The 24669-nt window shown below is 34.7% G+C and overlaps 1 protein-coding gene across 16 annotated transcripts in view; it reads right to left on the minus strand.

The window, feature by feature from the left end:
- The window catches only part of MEF2A (myocyte enhancer factor 2A), a 190052-nt gene that overhangs the window by 90958 nt on the left and 74425 nt on the right, over nt 1-24669 (minus strand). For 15 of the 16 annotated variants that reach the window (XR_005356926.1, XM_038532687.1, XM_038532680.1 and 12 more), the window contains one exon: nt 462-665. Coding sequence is in view for 15 of the 16 variants with exons in the window: in XM_038532687.1 (XP_038388615.1) it covers nt 462-665 (204 nt within the window). In the remaining variant the exon portion in view is untranslated. Of the gene's footprint in view, nt 1-461; nt 666-3134; nt 3203-24669 lie in introns of all 16 variants that reach the window. The other variant, XM_038532686.1, reaches the window with a different exon arrangement.

Consider the following 24669-nt stretch of genomic DNA (forward strand, 5'->3'; position numbering starts at 1 on the left):
AAAGTATTATTTATGTCATTTTCTTCCATTTCATTAATTTTAAAGTTGTGGGTAGTTACTGACCTAATGAAATGATTAAGACATATTAAAACTGTTAACTTCATACCCAATGGATCTAGTTTCTTATATTAACTTTAAAACTCATACAAAGTAATCATAGATAAAACATTATATTATACTGCTGTACATAGTACAATAGTCTATTTTGTCTCAATTAATAGGATGTTTATAGCATAAGTGGGTTATTACATATCAGTAATTATATCCTTCTAACAAATGATTCATAGAAAAAAAATATATACATAGTAGCAACAATTAGATCATCCCAAGAAATAATTCGGAGGAAAAAATATATATATAATTGATTTATAATTTGGATGTGAAAAGCAATGATAGTTAAAGTTATTAAATGGAAGATTAATTATATCTTCAATTCAGGCATTTCTAGATATATGTGTTACCTCAACAATATCCGAGTTGGTTCTGCTTTCATGAGGTTCATTATATTCTGTATACTTGAGAAGAACTTTGTCCATGTCAGTGCTGGCATACTGAAACAGTTTGTTAGAGCTGTTGAAAATGATGAGTGCTATTTCACAGTCACAGAGCACACTAAGTTCATAGGCTTTCTTCATTAATCCAAACTTTCTCTTTGTAAAAGTGACCTAGACAATCGAAGAAAAAAAGGTACATTTTTAGCAAAAGTATTAGTAGTACTTGAATACAGGGTACCTAAAGAGGAGTCTTATTTTAATACTGAGTCAGATTCCAAAGCCGAAAAAGCCTCCTAGCCTCATGCTCCACACGAGCCTCTTATTCCCCGCTCTGCCGCAAGACTACCGTCCTAAGTTTAACTTGTAACTCCTGACAGAGCAGGTTTCCCTTTATCCCTGGCTGCCAGTGTGCTGCAGAAGGCAAAGAACCATAGAATGACACAGTTGACCACTGGCCCTTTACCATCCAGTTTAAAATTCACAGTCTAGGGTCAACAAATTCCCCCAATGTCTAAATTCTTCTTTGAATATTTCTTCCAGTTTCTTTTTTTTTTTTCTTCCAGTTTCTAACTGGAACTTGTCACCTCAAGTCCTCTCAGAGATCAATTTTTGTTGGTTTAAAACATTAAAACGCTCAAAGCCTGAAATTAAGTCCTTTTTGCTCCTTGTTCTATCTTACAAGTTATTTTTCCTTCCTTTCCCTTCAAAAACCCCAGGTATCACCGAATAATTCTCCTTTTGATGAGCACCAAGTGACCGTCATGTACTGATAACTTTCATCTGATACTTTTCTTTCTAGCCCTGCTCTTACCTCTAGTGACTTCAGTATCTGTGTAAAAAAAAAAAAAAGAAATTGCAACATCTCCCAACCTCCAAATGATCCGCTTCCACCACATGACAAGCTCCCACCTATTGTCATACCTTTAACTATACCATCATCAAGAACCACACACATCACCTCCCAAATCTCAATTTCATGTATTCCATTTTGCCTCCTATCTAGCTCTATTTTGTATTATCTCCCCAGAAATTCAGAAATTTTTTAACCATTATCCAATCCTCCAATCCATTTACCTCACCACTTTGTTACTGTCTGTTCTCATGTCCTTTCTTCCCTCAGTAGGGTGATGTGCCCCTTCAAATCACTAGGTTTTTATCCTTTGGAAAACCAGCTGATATTATTGAAACATAAATTGTATAAGTAGAAATTCAGAGCTTTTCACTGCACTGAAAGTAATATCCAAATTCATTAAGCAAACAAATTATCTGGCCTCAAACTCTCTATCTGAAGTTATTTCCCAAATCTCTGATATGTGTGTACATATGTACATGTGTATGTCTTCCTTAACCACCAGCTACTTTCCTCCTTAGGAACTTTGCTATTTTCCCTCCCTGTGGAACACTCTCTACTACCTGTGCCTAATGGTTCCTTTCCTTACCTTGTGAAAATAAATCTATCATTATTTAATCTTTCAAGACAACCCTTACAATACAAATAATTTTATATAAATGCATATACACACACACACACAAATGGAATAGTGTTTTATGCTTGCCTCCCTACTTTCCCTTGCACCAACATAAAGCCCCTTAACCAGTGTTGTTTTTTTAAAGATTTTATTTATCATAAGACAGAGAGAGAGAGAAAGAGAGAAAGAGAGAAAGAGAGACATAGAGAGAGGAAGAGAGGCAAAGTCATCGGCAGAGGGAGAAGCAGGTTCCATGCAGGGAGCTCAACGTAGGATTTGATTCCAGGACTCAGGGATAATGCTCTGAGCCAAAGGCTAACGCTCAATTGCTGAGCCACCCAGGCGTCCCTTAACCAGTGTTTTCAACTTAGTATTTTTCATACCACGGTTTTGTGCAAGACCATATAACCATATTCACACATACACGTATACATACACAAGGGATTTTGTTAGCATTTGACAAAACTGGACTCTATCGATAGGCTTTATTTTACTCATTTAACCACATCAGTTTTAGGCAAAAAACCCCACAAATTTTATTTTTGCTGTCATTTTACTGTCATTTTATTGTCATTTTACTCCAGCACTACAATCGTTATAAAGATGGGGGTGGGGGAGCTAAAAAAGCCTAACCTAAAAAACTCATTACCTCTATAAATTGAGACAAATTTGCTTGATCCTAACTAGTTTTTTTTTAGATTTTGTTATCAAATCTGGGACTCACATAATTCTGAGTTTAAGGTTGGACTGCAGCATCTCTAAAAAGACTGTCTGTATTTAAGATCCCAAGTGCCTGCAAAGATTTTCACATGATCTATATTTAGGCATATCTTTATTGTTGAATTTTTTTTAATTCAACAGTTATAAACATTACTCAGTGTTCATCAACATAGGTGTACTCTCAATCCCATTTATCTATTTCTCATATCCTCCCACCCATCTTACCTCCCTTCTGGCAACCAGCAGTTTGTTCTCTGTATTTAAGTCTTTTCATCTTTTTCATTTGTTTTGTTTCTTAAATTCCACAAGTGAAATCATATTGTATTTGTGCTTCTCTGTCTTATTTCAATTAGCATTTTACCCTCTAGGTCCATTCATGTTGTAAAATGGAATGATCACATTCTTTTTTATGGCTGAGTAATATTCCATTGCATATATATATATACAATACCTTCTTTATCCACTCATCAGTCAATGGACACTTGGGTTGCTTCCTTATCTTGGTTATTATAAATAATGCTGCAATAAACATAGGGATACATAAATTTTTGTGGATTAGTGATTTTGTTTTCCTTAGGTAAATACCCAGTGGTGTGATTCCTGGATCAAAGGATAGTTCATTTTTAACTTTTTGAGAAGCTTACAGTTTTCCATAGTGGCTGTTCCAATTTGCATCCCCACCAACAGTACATGAGGGTTCCTTTTTCTCCACCACCTCACTAACTCCTGTTATTGCTTGTCTTTTTTATTCTAGCCATTCTAAGGTGATCGCTCATTGTGGTTTTGATTTGCATTACCCTGATGATTAGTGATGGTAAGTATCTTTTTATGTGTCTGCTGGCCACCTGTAGGTTTTCTTTGGAAAAATATCTCTTCAGGTCCTTGGCCCATTTTTTAATCGAATTGCTTGTTTTTTTAGTATTGATTTATATAACCCTTTTTATATATTTTGGATATGAATCCCTCGTTGGATATATCATTTGTAAATATCTTCTACCATTCAATGTGCTGCCTTGTAGTTTTGTTGATGAGTTCCTTTGCTATACAAAAGCTTTTTATTTTGACGTAGTCCCAATACTTTAGTCTTACTTTTGTTTCCCTTGCCTTAGGAGACATCTAGAAAATTGTTTCTACAACTGATTTCCAAGAAATTATGCCTATGTTTTCTTTTAGGAATTTTATGGTTTTGAGTCTCACATTTAGATATTTAGTTCATTGAGAGTTTACTTTTGTGTATGCTTTAAGACAGTGGCCTAGTTTCATTCTTTTTCAGGTCCAGGTCCAGTTTTCCTAGTATGATCTATGGAATAGACTGTCTTCTCCCCATTGTATATTCTTATTTCTTTATTGGAGATTGACCATATATGCACAGGTTTCCTTCTGAGCTCCCTATTTTGTTCTGTTGATCTATATGCCTATTTTAGTACCAATACCACACTGTTTTTTTTTTATTACTACAGCTTTGTTGTATATCTTGAAATCTACCACTGAGATCTCTCCAGCTTTGCTGTTTTTTTTTTTTAAGATTGCTTTGACTATGTGGAATCTTTTGCGGTTCCATACAAATTTCAAGATTATTTGTTTGGTCTGTGAAAAATGTTATCGGTATTTTGAAAGGGATTGCATTAAATGTCGAGATTGCTTTCAGTAGTGTGGACATTTGAACAATTTTTGTCATCCATGAACATGAAATATTTTTACATTTGTTTGTGTCATCTTTAATTTCTTTCATCAATGTTTTATGGGTTTCAGAGTATACAGGTCTTTCACTTCCTTGGTTGAGTTTATTCTTAGGTATTTATTTTTGGTATAATTTTAAGTGGGACTATACTCCTAATTTCTCTTTCTGCTACTTCATTATTAATGTATACCAATACAACAGATTTCTATAGATTAATCGTGTACCCTAGGACTTGACTGAAATCATTTATCAGTTTTAGTATTTTTTTTTTAGTGGAGTCTTTAGGGTTTTTCTACATATAGTACCCCATGTCATCTCCAAATAGTAACAGCTTTACTTCCTTACCAATTTAGATGCCTTTTGAATAAAAGTGGTGAGAATGGACATCCCTGTCTTGTTCCAGGTCTTAGAGAAAAAGCTCTCTGTTTTTCGCCATTAAGTATGAGATTAGGTATGAGTTTTTCATATACTGCCCTTATTATGTTGAAGTATGTTCCCCCAGGCCTAGTTTCTTGTGAGTTTTTTATCATGAATGGATGTTGTATTTTGTCAAATGCTTTTTCCCCATCTATTGAGATAATCATATAGTTTTTAGCATTCTCATTAATAAATCACATTAATTGATTTGTGAATATTGACCCACCCAAACTACTCTTGCATTCCTGGAATAAATCCCATTTGATCATAGGAAATGACTTTTTAAAATGTACTACTGGATTTGGTTTGCTAATGTTTTTTTGTTGAGGATTTTTTCATCTATGTCCATTCTGAGATACTGGCATGAAATTTTTCTTTTTTGGTAGTATCTTTACTTGGTTTTGGTATCAGGGTAATGCTGGCTTCACAGCATGGAATCCTTCCTTCCTCTTTTACTTTTTGAAACACTATGGAAACAAAAAGTATTAACTCTTCGTTAAATGTTTGGTAGAACTCACCTGTGAAGCCATCTGGTCTTATATTTTTGTTTGTTGGGAGTTTTTGATTACTGATTTAATTTCATTGCTAATAATCAGTCTGTTCAATTTTTTTTTAAATTTCTTCCTGTTCCAGCTTGGGTAGGTTATATGTTTCCAGATATATAGAAATATAACCATTTATTCTAGGTTGTCCCAATTTGTTGGCGTATCATTTTTCATAAATATGAGAATATTTTGTATTGTATTTTTGAGGTGTCAGTTGTTATTTCTCCTTCATTTCTGATTTCATTTATCTGAGTTTTCTTTCTTTCTTTCTTTCTTTCTTTTTTTTTTTTTGATGAGTCTAGCTAAAGGTTTATCAATTTTGTATCTTTTCAAAGAACTAGTTTCTGGTTTCATTAATCTTTTCCAATTTTAGTCTCCATTTCATTTCTTTCTGCTCTATATTATTTCCTTTCTTCTACTGGCTTTGGGCTTTGTTCTTTTTAAGCTCCTTTAGGGATAAGGTTAGGTTATTTGACATTCTTCTTGTTTCTTCAGATAGTTCTGTATTGCTATAAACTTCACTCTTAGAACAGCTTTTGCTGTATCCCAAAGATTTTGGACCACTGTGATTCCATTTTCATTATCTCCATATATTTTTTTCATTTACTCTTTGATTTCTTGGTTGACCCATTCATTGTTTAGTAGCATCTTAGCCTCCATGTTATTTGTGTGACAAACTGAAAATCAACAACTCTTCTTAGATCCCTCACAGAATTGAGGTCAAAGAGCAATTTCTGCTCCCCAATTTGGATACAGACAAGCAGATACAAAAAATCATAAATTAGCAGAAACCTTCACAAAAAGTACAGCAGGGTAGGAAAACCTGAACTGTAATTGAGGAATTCCTCGAAGCTCAGAATAGACAATATAAAAGTTAAACACTCCACCGGGGGGTTAGGGGGGCAGGTGCCCAGGCTTAAAGCTGCATGCATACACTTTTGAGTTTTATGCCCATCAGGTTCTCACAGTAAAGATCAGAGAAAAATCCCCTTGTGCTTCTAGCAGGGCAAGTGGAAAAAGTAGCCATTCTGAAATATGTCAGAACATCCTGTTCTTCATAAGGCCTGCCTTTAAGACAAACTATTTTACCAGAGCCTAACTTAGAGGTATTTTTTTTATTTTTATTTTTTAATTTATTTATGATAGTCACACAGAGAGAGAGAGAGAGAGAGGCAGGAACACAGGCAGAGGGAGAAGCAGGCTCCATGCACCGGGAGCCCGACGTGGGATTCGATCCCGGGTCTCCAGGATCGCGCCCTGGGCCAAAGGCAGGCGCCAAACCGCTGCGCCACCCAGGGTTCCCTAACTTAGAGGTATTAAAAGAGCCCAACTGACCTGGGGAGAAAGAAATATCCAACACCAGTTCCCTCCAGCCTTTAACATGGGCAAAGGGAAATATTCAACTTTAAACACCTCTATCCATTTTGTCCCACCTACAGATGGGGGGGCAGGGACTGAGAAACACATAAAGTTCACAGTGCAAAGGCACAGGTTCACTAAAAGACCGAGAAACTAATCACAGGACTACAAAACACTTTCCCTCTCCCCATACCTTACTACTTCATTATCAAAGACCTTTTTTTGGCCTTTTTTATCCAGTACATCATGTCTTGCTTCAACAAAAAATTACAAGGTATACTTCATGGCAAAAAAATACAGTCTGAAGAGGCAAGGGAAGCATCAGAAGCACTCAGATATAGCAAAAATGCTGAAATTATCAGACCACCAATACAAAATAACTCTGATTAACATGCTAAGGGGGTCTAATGGAAAAAGCCGACAACATGCAAAAACGTGGATAATGTAATTAGAAAGATGGAAATTCTAAAATTTTTTTTTAAATGTTGATGACAAGAAAGGGAGACAGAACATAAAGACTCCTAACTCTGGGAAACGAACTAGGGGTGATGGAAGGGGAGGAGGGCGGGGGGTGGGGGTGAATGGGTGATGGGCACTGAGGGGGGGCACTTGATGGGATGAGCACTGGGTGTTAGTCTGTATGTTGGTAAATTGAACACCAATAAAAAGTAAATTTATTATTAAAAAAATAAAATAAAATAAATGTTGATGACAAAAAAAAAAATAGAAATGAAGGAAGTTTTTAATGCACTCATTAGCAGGCTGGAAACTGATATGGAACTCTAAGCTTGAGGACAAGTCTATAGAAACTTCCAAAACTGAAAATCAAAGAGACCAGAGACTAAAAAAAAATAGAACAGGATATCCAAGAACTGTGGGACAACTAAAAAAGTATAATATACGTAATAACATGGATACCAGAAGGAAATAAAATGAAAGTTAAGAAACACATGGAGCAATAGCATCTGAGAATTTCCCTCAAATTAATGTCAGACAGTAAACCACAGATCCAAGAAAAAACGCAACAACCTCTGACCAAAAAACCCCCACAACAAACAAAAAACCTAGAAAAAAAAACAAAAAAACTATATCTAAGTATATTATATATAAGCTAATAGAAAGTAAAAAATAAAAAATCTTGAAAGTTAGAGGAAAAAACACCTTATATACAGAAGCACAAATAAAAGAATTATATCCAATCTCTCCTCAGAAGCAATATAAGGAATAATATAGTAGAGTGATATATATAGTAGTAAGAGGAGAAAACCCACCAATCCAAAATTCTGTATCTTGAGAAATTATACTTTAAAAATACTTTCTCAGACAAACAAAATTGAGGGAATTCATGGTATGTAGATGTGACTTGTAAGAAATGTTAAAAGAAATTCTTCAAAAAGAAGGAAATTCTAATAGATCAGAAACTCAAATCTACATAAAGAGAATGAATAAGGGAAGATAAATTAAAATCTTCTATTTTTTAAATTCTTACCTAATAGATGACAGTTCATTCAAAATAGTATTAGCAACAAAATATTAGATGATTATAGTAGAATTACAGCAATGACAAAAGGAATGGAAGAGAGGAATTATGAAGACTTGTTATTATAAGGTAGTTTTACTACCTGTGAAGCTATAACTGCAGTGTTATTTGAAAGATTTGGATTCATTGCAAATTTATATTGCAAACTCTAGGGTAATCACTAAAAAAATAAAATACAAAGAGAAGTATAACTGACTTGCTAAGAAAGGAAAGAAAATAGAACCACATAAAATATTCAACTGAAACCACAGAACACAGAAAAAGACTAAACAAAAATAGGAACAAAGAACTAGGGCAACTAAGAGAACACAAATATGGTAGCTATTACTCTATCACCAATCACTTTAAAAGTCAACAGTCTAAATACCCCAATTAAAAAACTGATTGTTAATGTATCAAAAACAATACTCAATTATATGCTGTTTACAAAAAAAAAAAACCTCACTTCTGGGACAGCTGAGTGGCTCAGTGGCTGAGCGTGTCTTCTGCTCCGGGCATGATCCTGGGGTCCTGGGATTGATCCACATCAGGCTCCCCGCAGAGAGCCTGCTTCTCCCTCTGCCCATGTCTCTGCCTCTGTGTGTCTCTCATGAATAAATAAATAAAATCTTAAAAAAAACAAACAAACCCACTTTCAATAAAAGACACATAGAACAATAAAAGACACATAGAACAATAAAAGTAAAGGAGAGAAAAATAATACTTTGCTAGCATCAATCAAAACTAACACAGCTACATTAATTTCCAGCAGGGCAGACCTCAGAGCAAGGAAAATTATCACAAAGAGGGGCATTACACAATGATAAAGGAGTCAATTCTCCAGAAGACGTAACAATCCTTAAAGCATATGAACCTAACAACAAAGCATAATATGTGAGGCAAACTGACAAAACTTCAAGGAAATATAGAGAAATTTACTATTATAGGAAGAAACTTCAACATAAGACATGTAGATATTAAATGTGTTTGATGTTACCAAAGAGAAGAAAACAGACATTTTACCTAAATTTAGTGAGAAGTATTAAATTAAACTACATTTTGTTTACTACATTTCTATCAGAAATGCTGAATATCAGTTCCAACAGGAAGAAAAGCAGTAAGGGCATAACTAAACTCAACAGAATCATTAAGCAACTGAATATAATTGACAGTCACTTCATCCAAAAACAGAAGAATACTCATTACTGTCAAGCTCACATGGGAATATTCGCTAAGATAGACCACATTCTGGACTATAAAACACCTTGACAAAGTTATAAGACTAGAAATCACATAACACAGGTTCTCAGATGATGATAAATGAAATAAATCAGTAACAGAAAGCTGACTGGAAAATCCCCAAATCCTTAAACAGCATACTTCTAAATAACACCTGCATCAAAGAAGAGATCTCAAGAGAAATTAAAAACTATTTTGAACTAAATGAAAATAAAAATACAACTCAAGTTTTGAGATGCAGTGAAAACAATGCTTAGAGGAAAATTAGTATTAGGTGCATAAACTGTGAAAGAAAGATCTAAAATCAATAATCTAAGCTACTACCTTAAGAAATTAGAAGAACAAATTAAATCCAAAGAAAGCAGACAAAATAGTAAGAATTAGAGCAGAAATCAATTAAATAGAAAATAAGAAATCAATTGGGGAAAACCCACAAGACCAAATACTGACTCTGGGGGAAAAAATAAATAAATTGATAAACCTCTAGCCAGGTTAAATAAGGAAAAGAGAAAAGACACAAATTATTAATATTAAAAATGAAAGAAGTGATACAACAACTCAATCCCAACTACGGATCCCACTGACACTAAAAAAGATTAATAGAGGAATAATATGAATAACTCCATGCTTACAAATTTGATAAATTAAACAGATCAATTCCTTGAAAGACACAAACTGCCAAAAGTCACACAAGAAGAAATGGATACAAGCCTATTCAGACCCTCTATTATGGAATCAGTAGTGGACAACTTTTGAAAATAGCACCAAGCCCAGACGGATTCACTGGCGATTTCTATCAAACATTTAAGGAATTATACCAACACTTTACAATCTCTTCTGGAAGACAGAAGCAGAGGCAATACTTCCTAACTTATTCTGTAAGGCCAAGACAACCTTAAATATCAAAACCAGACAGACATTACAAAAAGATAAAACTACAGGCCAACACTTCTTATAAACATAGATGTAAAAATACTCAACAGTATTTAAGAGAATCCAACAATATATAAGAAATATGTATACCATCACCAAGTGGGATTATGCCCAAGTATGCATGGCTGTATCAACATTTAAAAACGATTCAATCTAAAAATGGGCAAAAAAGGGTGCCTGGGTGGTTCAGTTGGTTAAGCATCTGATCTTGATTTCAGCTCAGGCCATGATCTCAGGGTTGTGAGATCAAGCCCCATGTATGGCTCTGCACTGGGCATGGAGCCTGCTTAAGATTCGTTCTCTCCCTTTCCCCTCCGCCACCCCCTTCCCTCTCTAAAAATAAAAATAAAAATGGGAAAAAGATGTGAATAGATAGCTCAACGAAAAGGATTATACAGATGGTATAAAAGCATATGAAAAGACACTCAACATCACATGGCATTAAGGAATTGCAAATTTAACAATGAGATACTACAACATGCCTTACTAAAATGGCAAAAATGAAAAACACCAAGAATACTAAATTCTGGCAAAAAATGTGGAAAAACACAAGAACACTCATTCATTGATGGTGGGAATACAAAACAGTACAGCCACTTTGGAAGACAGAATGTCAGTTTTTTATAAAACTCAATATACTCTTACCATATACCCAACAATCCCACTCTGGTATTTACCCAAATGAGTTGAAAATTTCTGCCTTCATGAAAACCTGCACATGGATATTGACAGTAACTTTATTCATAAATGCCAAAAGGTAGAAGCAACCAAGATTTCCTTAAGTAGGTGAATAAACAAACTGTATATCCAGACAATGGAATATTATTCAACTCTAATAAGAAATGAGCTATCAAGCCATGAAATGACAGCTGGGAACGTTATATGTATTATTACTAATAGAAGAAAACAATTTGAAAACACTAATTACTATATGAACTATATAAAATTCTGGAAAAGGCAAAACTGTGATCAATAAAGAGACAAGTGGTTTCAGAGGTTAGCAGGAAGGAGGATTCTTTAGGGCAGTGAAACTACATTATACATTCAAAACCCCAAGGACTGCATAACACTGAGAGTGAACCCTAAAGTAAACCATGGACCTTGGACAGTAATACGTCAATATAGCTTTGACAATTTTAAAAAATGTACAACACTCTGATGTGAGATGCTGGTAGTGGGGGAACTGCATTTTGTGGGAGCACAGAGTGTAAGTGAACTTTCTACTTTCTGCTTGATTTTGTGTGAATCTGAAACTGCTCTAAAAATAAAGTCTATTTATAAAATGGGTAAAAAAAAGAGAATAAAGTCCACAAGTATACCATTAAATAGTCTTTAGAATTGTGAAACAATGTTAATTGCAGTATTTTCTCTTTTTACCATCAGCTATGATATGTTTTCCCTTCCATGAACTTTGTCTAATCACTGATTTAAACTGAACATTAATCATTACAATAGCTACTGAAGAAGCTGAGGATCTCTAATACGATTCAAAATAATTGTTTCTGGGGATCCTTGGGTGGCTCAGCGGTTTAGCGCCTGCCTTTGGCCCAGGGCACGATCCTGGAGTCCCGGGATCGAGTCCCGCGTTGGGCTCCCGGCATGGAGCCTGCTTCTCCCTCCTCCTGTGTCTCTGCCTCTCTCTATCACAAATAGATAGATAGATAGATAGATAGATAGATAGATAGATAGATAGATAGATAGACAGATAAATAGATAAATAAACAAACAAATCTTTAAAAAAATAATAATTGTTTACAAAGTTTTTTCACATGCATAAAATTAAGTGACTGTACTATTATATTACAGATATAACCCATACGTGTAAAAGAGAAGCAACAATGAAAATGCATTTCGCTGTACAAATGAAAGATGTTCCTTATTTCTTAGTAAATTTCATTTCCTATGTAGTATAATAAAATTAAAATGTAGTATAATTTAATAGTTTTCATTCTATTTACACACAATGTCTATTTTCTTCCTTTGGTAACATCAAATGCATTTAATATCTACAGGTCTTAGCACTTAACTATTTATTATCATAATTTTATAGAGCTCTATCTCCTTAAATTCTTAAAACGTTGTAATGCCTTTGTATTTCTCAGTATAAAGAGTACAAAGTGCTAAATATCATATGACCATAGAAATATCCTATTTGCTAGTGAACTAAGTAAAAGTATGGTTGAGAGAAAAGTTTGTTTTTTTTTTTTAATTTAAACTTTCGTTTGACTGGAAAAATTATTAGGCGAAAACAATCCAGCCTGCTTATGGTACTTATTTATATAAAAGTTGGCCACACATCCAAAATACTTTTTATGAAGTATTTTTGAATACTGGCCTATGTTTGGTATTTTCAAGTTCTCAATATGAAAAACAAATTACAAGTAAAAAAAATATGTACATCTATTGAAATGTTTGTTTTTACAAATAGATTTTGGAAGCAAACAAAAAGGAAACGGAATTCAAGGGGGTGAAAACAGGAGGAAGAATGAAAAGATATTGATTACAGTTTAAGGTAAAACCATTCTGCCCAGAATATTAGATTGTAACAAAGTAACAAGATACAAAGGAAGAAAATAAGCCTTTGGAGTCTACATTTTGCCTCTACCTTAGCATTTACAATTAGAAATTTTTGGTTGTCATACAGATATTTTCCTTCTAGACATCAGTTTTCTAAGATATCCAAAAGTGAGTATCAGTCAGAGTCTAATTAGTATACACTATTAGTAATGTTGCAATACAGCTACATTTCAGCTCATAAATTTCATGTGAAGCAGATAACTTACAATTAGGCTAGAGAAGACTGACTACATTAATTACAATTCAATATTCAATTTACTATCTCAAGACAAATACTATATTAAAGCTGAAGATTTCAAAACATTAAAATGACATAAATTTATTTTTAACCTCAACAGAAATCATATTTATTTTCAATTCAAAATGGAAGAATGAAGCCATGTTTACTCCTTTTTAAAGTCACTAAAACATGAATGAACCAATGACCATGGGTTTTCTTCAAGGGACAAAAAAGGCCTCTAAAACATAAGTTTTCCTCTGCCAAATTTGGGTTTCATCTGGAGAAATTTAAATACAAATGAGATTCTTCACAAAAGTGGCAATGTCACAGCCTGTAAAGGTTTAGAAAAAGATCCTTTGATTAGTGCTGTAAGATTCAAAAGTGTGGGAAGGCCATGAAAGAAGTGAGGAAGAAAAACTTGTAGCAATCCTGTTTTAAATGCAGAATAGGAAGGGATATAAAACAAAACAAAACAAAACATAAAAGGGAATTTTAAAGAAAAGCTTCTTAAGGCGCTTAGGTCACTCAGTGAGTTTAAGTGTCTGACTTCAGCTCAGGTCATGATCTCAGGGTCCTGGGATTGAGCCCATGTAGCGTGAGGCTCCACATTCAGTGGGGAGTCGGCTTATCCCTCTGCCCCTCCCACTGGCTCACACTCTTGAGCACTCTCTCTCTCTAAACAAAATCTTTTTAAAAAGCCGCTTTTGTTAACTTGTACCTAACATCACTGCCAAAGATACAATATAATGACCTAAAAAATGAGCTACTATCACTCAGAAAAGAACCAGGAAAAAGAGAAATCATAACAAGGATTAAAGCCACAATAAGGAAATTCAAAGAATAAAAATTAAAATGAATGAAGATGTTGGGTATGGTCAATAGACACCAAGTATACTAAAAAAGCACGGAACAATTGGAAATAAAAAAAATATTTGTTTAAACATAAAACAATGTCAGAGAAATTTCTGCCTGTGCTCTTTTTTGGAATTTTTATGGTTTCAGGTCTTATATGTAGGTCCTTAATCCATTTTGAGTTTATTTTTGTGTATACTCTAAGGAAGTCCAGTTTCATTTTTTTACATGTAGCTTTTCTGACACTGGTCATAGCAATATCCCTTCAGATATGCCTTCTGAGGCAAAAGATACAAAAATTTAAAAAAAAACATAACTAAACAATTGTGATTACATCAAAATAAAAAGCTTCTGCACAGCAAAGGAAACAGCTGACAAAACTAAAAGACAACCTACTAAATGGGAGAAGATATTTGCAAACGACATATCTAATAAGGGGTTAGTATCCTAAGTATATAAAGAACTTATGCCACTCAACATTCAAAAAACAAATAATCGAATTAAAAAATAGGCAGAAGATATGAACAGCCATTTTCTCTAAAGAACACATTTGGATGGCCAACAGACACATGAAAAGATGCTCAACATCACTCATCATGGAAATGCAAATCAAAACTGCAATAAGATAATCACCCACCTGTCAGAATGTTTAAAATAAAAAATGCAAGAAACAGTAAGCATTGGTGAAGATGTGGAAAAAAGGAACCCTTTGTGCATGCATTCTTGGTGGGAATGCAAACTGGTACAGCCACTGTGGAAGACAGTATGGAGGTTCCTCAAAAAACAAAATAGAACTACCCTATGATCCAGTAATCACACTACTGGGTATTTACCCAAAGAATACAAAACACTAATTTGAACGGATATATGCACCCCTATGTTTACTGCAGCATTATTCACAGATTATGAGGGCAGCCCAAGTGTTTGTGAATTGAAGAATGGATAAAGAAGATGTGGTATATATAAATAACGGAATATTATTCGGCCATAAAAAAAGAATGGAATCTTGCCATTTGCAACAACATGGATGGATCTAGAGAGTACACTGCTAAACAAAATAAGCCAGTCAGGCAAAGACAAATACCATATGATTTCACTCACAAGTGGAATTTAAGAAACAAAACAAATGAATAAAGAAAAAAATGAAAGACAAATCAAAAACAGACTAAGTTAGAGAACACAGACGGTTACCAGAGAGGAGGTAGGGTAGAGGGTTGGGTAAAATAGGTGAAGAGAAATTAATAGTACACTTATCTTGATGAGTACTGAGTAATATATGGGACTCTGAACCACTGGATAGTACATCTGAAACGAACATAACATGTTAACTGCAATGGAATTAAAATTAAAAAAAGAGAAAGTATAGCCATACCAAATTTAAAAATTAAAAAAAAAAATAAAACAATATTAAGCCACAAACTTTCCAAACACATGCAAAAATGATAAGAAATCAAATGCAATGGCATATTCTGGTTCAGTTATTGAATGTCAAGTCACTTGTTAGGAAAAGAGAAAAATATACTCAGTATGAGGCTGGCAAACTTAAAGCCAGAATGCCTTGAAAAAAATCTCTGCAATGTTCTAGGGAAAAGGAATGGGGTCCTAGAATGTTATACCAAGCCAAGTCATACTTCAAGTATAAAGTAATGAACATTTTCAAACATAAAAATACTAAGGAAATATAGCACCCACAAGCCCTTCTTGGAAGAAAAACAAAATAAAACACTTGCTGAAAAAAATCTAGTCATCTAAGTAAAATATAAATTGAAAAACACTGGGACTTTTTTCAGTCTTGTTTAATGCTGCATTCTCAGCTTCTAAAATGCCACATGGCACTGAGTGGTGCTAAAATATTCTCTGAATTAATTCATAAACCAGAAAACAGATTAAAACAACAAAAGAATACAAAAGCCACAGTAAAGAACCACTGATAATCAATGAATCCTTTCAATTTAGAACTATGATTAAGTAATTGTGGAAATTAGGATTAAAGGACAGAATACAACTACCAATTTTAATAATATTAAAAAATAGCAAATTGGGATTTCTAACAAGATGTTGACAAAGGATCTACCTCCCTCAAAATTAAACCAGTTGTGGGGCACCTGAGTGGCTCAGTTGGTTAAGCATCTGCCTTCGGCTCAGGTTGTGATCTCAGGGTCCTGGGATCGAGGCCCACCTGAGGCCCTCCCTCAGCAGGGAGCCTACTTCTTCCTTTCCCTTTGCCTCTCCCTCTGCTCGTGCCTGCTCTCTCTCTCTCTCTCTCTCAAATAAATAAAATCTTAAAAATTAACCCAGTGGAACTAAAAGTATTATGGGTCCTAAGGAATAGTGGAGAAAAGTGTGAGAAACTCCACATTATGCTGGAATATGGACTTGTATACAACAGGACTGTTGTATGTGGAGGCCTGTAGCCTGAAAAAGAAACCACTAGCAGGGCCATGAGAAGATAAATTTTAAAAAGAGCATTTTCAGGAGTGCCTCGTTTGGTTAAGCATCCGACTCTAGATCTCAACTCAGGTCTCAACTTCAGGGTCATGAAATCAAGCCCTACATTGGGCTCCATACTATGCATGGAAGCCAACTTTAAAAATAAACACAACAAAAGAAAAAGAGCAGTATCAGTTCAGTTTATGCCTCTCATCTTCTACCAGCCACCTCATAACAGGGATTGACAGCAATGCTGGTACAAACAAATGTCCTCCAAAATAACATCAGAGCATCACAGAAGCACTAGTTGGGAAGGGAGTCAAAAAAAACATGGATAGGGAAATGAGAACCAACGTGAAGATGAATTGGACTTACAGAGCAGAACACACCTTTTGTATTTTCCCCCTGGTGGCTTTACTTTAGTGCTGTAAAAATCTAACTATATATGTAAAACTTGGGTGTGAAAATGTCCAACAGGAAACATGATTTTTTTCCTTTTTTCCATTATTTTATTTTATTTCCTATTTTCCATTATTCCATTATGGACCTGTGTGAATTTCTCTTTGGGAGACATGAATAGGATTTTATGGGAATATTTTGCTGTTGTTCTTTCTCAACATTCATTTTTTAAAAAATATTTTACCTCTGGCATTGGCTTCCCAACCATTCTTAATCAAAACCTCCAAGGTTGGGGCACCCAGGTGGCTCAGTCAGTTGAACATCTATCTGACTCTTGGTTTCAGCTCAGATCCTAATCTCATGGTTTGTGAGATTGAGCCCCACATCCAGCTCCTCACTCAGAGGGGAGTCTGCTTCAAAGATTCTCTCCCTCTGCCCCTCTCCCAACTCATGCCCCCACCCCAAACTAAATAAATCCTAAAAAAAAAAAAAAAAAAAAAAAATTAAAAGCCTTAAAAAAAAATCTTAAAAAAAAAAAAGAGGTTGGTAGATATCCATTAGAGAAAGTATCTTCTTCCAACATTCTTTTCCTTGGGGGATTCTATGTAAAGCTGCAATCTGAGGAGTTAAGGATATAAGGAATGATATGATTGTGACATTTTTGATGCTTGTGGCCCTCAAGTTGAAATGAATAAGATGGTATAAAATAGTCCAAATATACAAACAATAACAAAGAATAAAATCCAAGTAAACTGTCAAGAGTTATCAGACTAGACTTTAAAAATTAAAATCCAGCCATATGCTATTTATAAAACATACTTAAATATAAGAACATAGTAAGGTTGAAAGTAAATGCAGAGAGCTAGACCTACTGAGAAAACACTAGATGAGAGAAAGGTATGGCTAAGTTAATGTAAAATAAAGTAGACTTAAAATAAGCATGTCTCACTGAAAATAGAGAAGATTGGGACGCCTGGGTGGTTCAGTGGTTGAGCATCTGCCTTCAGCTCAGGGCGTGATCCCGGAGTCCCAGGATCGAGTCCCACATTAGGCTCTTTGCAAAAGGGAGACTGCATCTCCCTCTGCCTATGTCTGCCTCTCCCTGTGTGTCTCTCATGAATAAATTAAGTTTAAAATAAAAAAGAATAGAGAAGATCGATATTGAAAAATTCACAAAAAAGGTAAAATAATTCAAAATATGTATGAGCCTAATTGAGATGTAGTCCCAAAATATATAAAACATTATGTATTGAACTAATAAAATGTAGAAAGAAATGGACAAATCTTCTAGGTAAGATGAAGTAACTGGTAGAAGACCAAACAACCCACTGAGATCAACCAGAAAACAGAACAAAATACAACAACTGGAAAGCTGCTGAAGAAAGAATTTAAGTTGTCAAGATTCTAGAGGGGTGAGAACCTGACAGATGTGAAATGGTGCTCTGCAGCTGCTTTTCCCCGGCAGCCCTTTACAGATTCTGGATACAGGAAGATTAAGGATCTAACCTCTGTTTGGACAGTGGGTTGCTACTGATAGAGAGCTTTCACCCTAGAAGTTGAAAACAGAAAATCCAGGGGTCAATAAACTAGTGAGAAGGGAGGAGTTGCAACAGAGGTGGTCATTCTGAGACTGAATGAGGTAGGAAGTTAAAAGAAAAGCAAAAGCCTCAGAAAAGCAAAGTAGAGTTTTCTGTAATCTTCCTGAGAAAACAAGAAATTTAAGAAATACTCCATGGACTGGGCCCCAAGAACAGACTGGGATCAATGCCAAAATCTTTGAAAGGCTACTCCTAAAAGTAGCCTCCTTGAAGGGCAACCAAAACCTTCATCAAAACTACAACCTAGCCTCAACTCAGGTCAATCCCTAGCTGGCCTAAGATATTCAGTAGGAATGGTAATTTCAATGGTAAGAGAAAGGAGTAAACCATTTCTGCAGGAAAGTACCATAATATGGAACATCTATGGTAACTTTCATATACAGTATCTGATGGCTCATAAAAAACCACAAGACATGTCAAAAGAAATGACCATATAATTGAAAATGAAGAGAAAAAAGGGATCAGATATGAACCTACAGGTAATTAAACATAGGGGTTAGCAGACAAAAACTCCATGATTACTACTTTCAAAAAAATAGTGGAAAGTATGGAGAAAATATGTGGAAAAAAAGGGCAATTTCACCAGAGAAGTGAAATCTATAAAAAGAAATTCTATAGTTGAAAATATACCAGAAATTAGTAAATTACTAGGTATTTTAAAAGCTAATTTTTAAAAACCAGAAATAAGTTTACTAGAACACAGAAAACATTACTAGAAAACAGATCACCCACCATAAAACATTCAAATGGGAGAACAGAGAAAAAAAAATTAAAGAAGAAAACAGCGTAAGAAATATATGAGACGTACTCAAAAGGACTAAGTTACATGTAATTGGAATCCCAGAGGAGAAATGAATGAGCATAAACAATCTCTGAAGACATCATAATAAAAAAATTTACTAATGAAAAACTAAAAAACTTAAAAATAACGGGGAGACAGTATATTATCTTCAAAAAAGGGCAAAGAAATACTGAAAGCTGGTCTCTCCAAAGATAAAAGTGACAGATGTTGGAAGAAAATGGTTTCAAAGTATTAAGAGACTATTAACTGTCAATCTAGAATTCTATAACTAGTGAAAACAGCTTTCAGGGCACCTGGGTGGCTCAGTTAGGCGTCTCACTTCAGCTCAGGTCATGATCCCAGGGTCCTGGGATCAAGCCCTGCATGAGGCCTTCTGCTCAATGAGGAGTTGGCTTCTCCCTCTCCCTCTATCCCCCCACCACCCTACTCATGTTCACTGGCTCTTTCTCACTCAAATAAATAAAATCTTTTTAAAAAGAAAAGAAAACAGCTTTCCAGAGATGTCTGGGTGGCTGTCAGTTAAACATCTGACTTTGGCTCAGGTCATGATCTCAGGGTCCTGGGATGGTGCCGAGTCAGGTTCCATGCTTCAGGAGGGAGTCTGCTTCTTGCCTTTTCCCTCTATCCATCCCCTCACTCACGCATATGCTCTCTCTCCCAAATAAATAAGTAAAATATTAAAAAAAAAAAAAAAAAGTTTTCAGAATGAAGATAATACAACTCCATAAAAAACAAAATTGGGCAAGGAATTGGAATAGACAGACATTTCTCTAAAGAAGAAAACAAATGTCTAACAAACATGAAAATATGTTCAGCACAGTCATCAGAGAGCTGCAAATCAAAACTGTAAGATACCAGTTCACACCCACCTGGATGACTATAATCAAAAAGGTAAACATAACAAGTGTTGGCAGGCAAGGGTGTGGGAAAACTGGAATATACTGCTGATGGAAAGCAAAATGACACAGACAACTTTGTCTGGTAGTTTCTCAAAATGTTAAACTTTAGACTTACCATATGACCCAGCAATTCCACACCTAGGTAAAAATCCAAGAAAAATGAAAATATATATTTACACAAAAACGTGTACATGAATGCACATAGCATTATTCATAACAGCCAGCAAGTGGAAACAACCAAATGTTCATCAATTGATGAATAAACAAAATGTAGTATATTCATTGACTATTCAGTCAAAATAAAGAATGAAGTACTAATATACTCTACAACATAAATGAACCATAAAAACACTATGTTATACAAAAAAAGACAATCACAAAAGATCCATAGTATATGATTTGACTTATATGAAATATCCTAAATAAGCAAACTTATAAAAATAGAATAGGTTATTAGTGACTTCCTAAGGCTAGACATATATGGAGGAAGGGGAATGGAGAGTGACTGCTAATAACTATAAGGTTTCTTTTAGGGGTGATAAGGATCTTCTGGAAAGAGGTGCCTGGGTGGCTCAGTCAGTTAAGTATCTGGCTCTTGGTTTCTGCTCAGGTCATGACATGATCTTATGGGTCCTGGGACTGAGCCCTCTGCTTAGCGCAGAGTCTGCTTCAGATTCTTCCTCCCTCTCCTTCGCGCCCACTGCTCCTCCCCACTCACATGTATGCATGCTCTCTCAAACTTTTTAAAAAGTGTTCTAGAAGAAAATGGTGATGTTTGCACAACTCTGTGACTATACTAAAAAAAAAAAAACACTAAAGTGTACATTTTCTTTTTAAATGGTGAATGTAAGAGATGTGAATTTTAATGTCAATACAGCAGTTTTTAAAAACAGTGATGAAATAAAAACATATTCAGATAAAGATCATCAAAGACTTGCACTAAAAGAAATAAGAAAGGGAGTTCTTTAGGAAGAAAGAAACTAATCCCAGATAGAAACATAAAGGGATGCCTGGGTGGGCTCAGCAGTTGAGCATCTACCTTCAGTTCAGGGTGTGATCCTAGGATCTGGGATCAAGTCCCACATTAGGCTCCTTACAGGGCACCTGCTTCTCCCTCTGCCTATGTCTCTGTTTCTCATAAATAAATAAATAAAATATTAAAAAAAAAGAAACATAAAGGAAGAAAGTAGTGAAAAGTGAGGCAGATCAGTGTGTATTTATGTGTGTATATATGAATACTGACTGTATAAAACTTTGAGTTTTAATTAATTTATCACATTAAAATGCTTGGTAACAGGAACACAATAAGCAGGAAGTATAAACAGAACCAAGTATGCTATAAGGATCTAAAATCAGGGAAGAGGTAAAAGAAGTAATGTGTGTTATTACCAGCTATATTGAAATAAGTCAAGAATACATGCTTTAATTTCCAGGACAAGCCACTAAAAGAAAGGCAAAAAAACATGCGTTGAAGAAAATTACTAGAAAAGAATAAAAAATGTAAATAAAAAAGTTGGCCAATGAGGAAGAAAAAGGAACCTAAAAAAAAAAAAAAAATATATATATATATATATATATATATACACGCGATTAAATTTAAGATACTGTTTTTCCCTAAAGATTTGAGAGAAAAAGAGCACAAGTGGGGGTGTGGCAGAAGCAGTGAGAATCCTTTAGCCAACTTCCCACTAAGAGGAAAGCCAACAACAATGTGGGGCTCAACCCCAGGACTCTAGGATCATGACCTGAGCTAAAATTAAGAGTGGCTACTTAACTGACACTGAGCCACCCTGGTGCCCCAAAATACTCTTCTTAAAAAGACTACGATTATATAATGGGATAGAGTTCAAATCTTAGAAGAAATTTGCCCTAAATATAAGGATAATGAAAAGCTGAAGAGGATACAAGATATAACAAGCAAATACTAAGCATAAGAAAGCTAATATAAGGTATACTAATATAAAACACCTTGAAGGCAAACAGTAGTAGCTATAATAAAAAAAGATATTTCCTAATGCTGAAGATGTCCATCCATCCAGAAGATATGAACGAGCTTAAATTTATATTCAACTCATAACATAGCTCCAAAATGCATAAAGTAAAACCTGAAACTCAAAGAGAAATAGACATGTCCATAATCTTACAAAGACCTCAACACAGCCCAACAACATCTATCAGTAGTTGACAGGACAAGCAACCAAATAATCAGAAAGGTACAGTCCTTCTGTAGGCCTAAGAAACACAATTAAGATACCTAATATAGGGAACCCTGGGTGACGCAGTAGTTTAGCGCCTGCCTTTGGCCCAGGGCGTGATCCTGGAGACCCGGGATCGAATCCCATATCGGGCTCCCGGTGCATGGAGCCTGCTTCTCCCTCTGCCTATGTCTCTGCCTCTCTCTCTCTGTGACTATCATAAATAAATAAAAAATTAAAAAAAAAAGATACCTAATATAATTTTCTCTTCTGTGGCCCTGCTCCTCACATAAGCACACTACAGTAACCAAAAACAACAACATGGTCTTTCAAGGCCAAATAAAACACCTACCAAAACTGACCAAAAGCCTGGATCCTAAAACAAGCCTCAACATATTTCAAACAACCTCAATCATTTGGAGCACATTCTCTAAACATACCAGAATTAAGCTAAATATCAGTAACAAAAAGCTTAAAAATCTCTAATTTCTTAGAGATTTTACAATACATTTCCAAATAATTCATGCATTAAAAAAAGAAATCCAGTTTAAATTTGAAAATATTTTCAGCAGAATAACAACAAAGATGAAAAATCTTCATTATGACACTCTGTGAGACACAGCTCAATCACTGCTTACAGGGGAAAACATAGTCCTCTAGGATTTGTTAGGAAGGAGAGAAAGGCTGAAAAGTCAATGATTAATGTCAAAAAAAAAAAAAAAAAAACTGTCCAAGAGGAGGAGAAAAGACAGAAATAAATGACATTTAAAACAGCTGATGAGGGGATCCCTGGATGGCTCAGCAGTTTCGCGCCTGCCTTTGGCCCAGGGTATGATCCTGGAGTCCCCGGATTGAGTCCCACGTCGGGCTCCTTGCATGGAGCCTGCTTCTCCCTCTGCCTGTGTCTCTGCCTCTCTCTCTATGTCTATCATAAATAAACAAAAATAAATAGTTAAAAAATAAAATAAAACGGCTGATGATAAAAATATTTTAGCAAACTAAAAAGTTCATTCTTAGAAACTGACATACTCTCAGCAAGACTGATCAAGAAAAAAAGACACAAAGTAACAATATAAGGAACAGGAAGACAGAATATAAGAGTATGAGCAATAGGAAGAAAATAAGAACAGGGCAGCCCCGGTGGCTCAGGTGGCTCAGCAGTTTAGCGCTGCCTTCGGCCTGGAGTGTGATCCCAGAGACCCAGGATCGAGTCCCACATCGGGCTCCCTGCATGGAGCCTGCTTTTCCCTCTGCCCGTGTCTCTGCCTCTTCTCTCTCTCTCATGAATAAATAAATAAAGTCTTTTTTAAAAATTTAAAAAATTAAAAAAAAAATAGACAATTCCTTAAAAACCCAATTTACCCAATTGACAGAAAAAGTAGAAAAATATGAATCATTTTTCTCCATTAAATAAGTTAAATATTTATTTTTAAAAAACACTCACAGCACACTCTAAGTACAAATAGATTTACCAGTAAAGTTTTCCAAGTATTTAAAGAAGAAATATATTACTATTACACAAACTTCTGCAGAAAACAAGAAAGATCACTTCCCAACCAGCATAACTTGTGATAACCTAACAATGACATTACAAAAAAAATATCTGAGACTCATATGCACATACTTGTAAAAATCCAAAATGGAACATGAGCAAATCAAATCAAGTGATATATATAAAAAGGTTAACACATCACAAGGTGTATTTCAAGAATGGTGCTTTAACATTTGAAAATCAACCAATATAGGATACCACATTAAAGAAAAAAGGGAAGAAAAATACCCAGAATCATCTACATAAACTCAGAAAAAGCATTTGATGAAATTCAATACTGATTCAGTATAAGAAATAGTGGCATTAGAAATAGAAAACTTTTCTATTCTGATAAAGAGGATCCTCTTTTTTATTAAAAAAAAAAAGCTCTCAGTAAATATCATAATTAATGATCAAATATCAAATGTTTCTTCAAAAAGTCAAGAATCAGACAAAGGATGCCTACTATCTCCATTTTCACTCAACATTATACTAGAGGTCCTAGCTAATGCAATAAAATGAGATAATGTAATAAAAAAAATCAAAGGATTTCAAAAAGAGTAAATCACTGTTTGCAGACAACATGACTATTTACACAGGAAATCCAAAAAATGCACATATAAACTATTAGAAATAAGTGAATTTTGAAAATGAATTATGCAAAACTGCTAGACACAAAATCAACATTAAAAACGTATACTATAATTTTATATACTCAACAACCATACAGAAAATAAAATCTGGGGAAAAAACATAATGACACACACAAAAAAATCCAATACCTAAAAAT

Source organism: Canis lupus, chromosome 3 (assembly GCF_011100685.1).
Source record: "Canis lupus familiaris isolate Mischka breed German Shepherd chromosome 3, alternate assembly UU_Cfam_GSD_1.0, whole genome shotgun sequence".
NCBI lineage: Eukaryota > Metazoa > Chordata > Mammalia > Carnivora > Canidae > Canis > Canis lupus.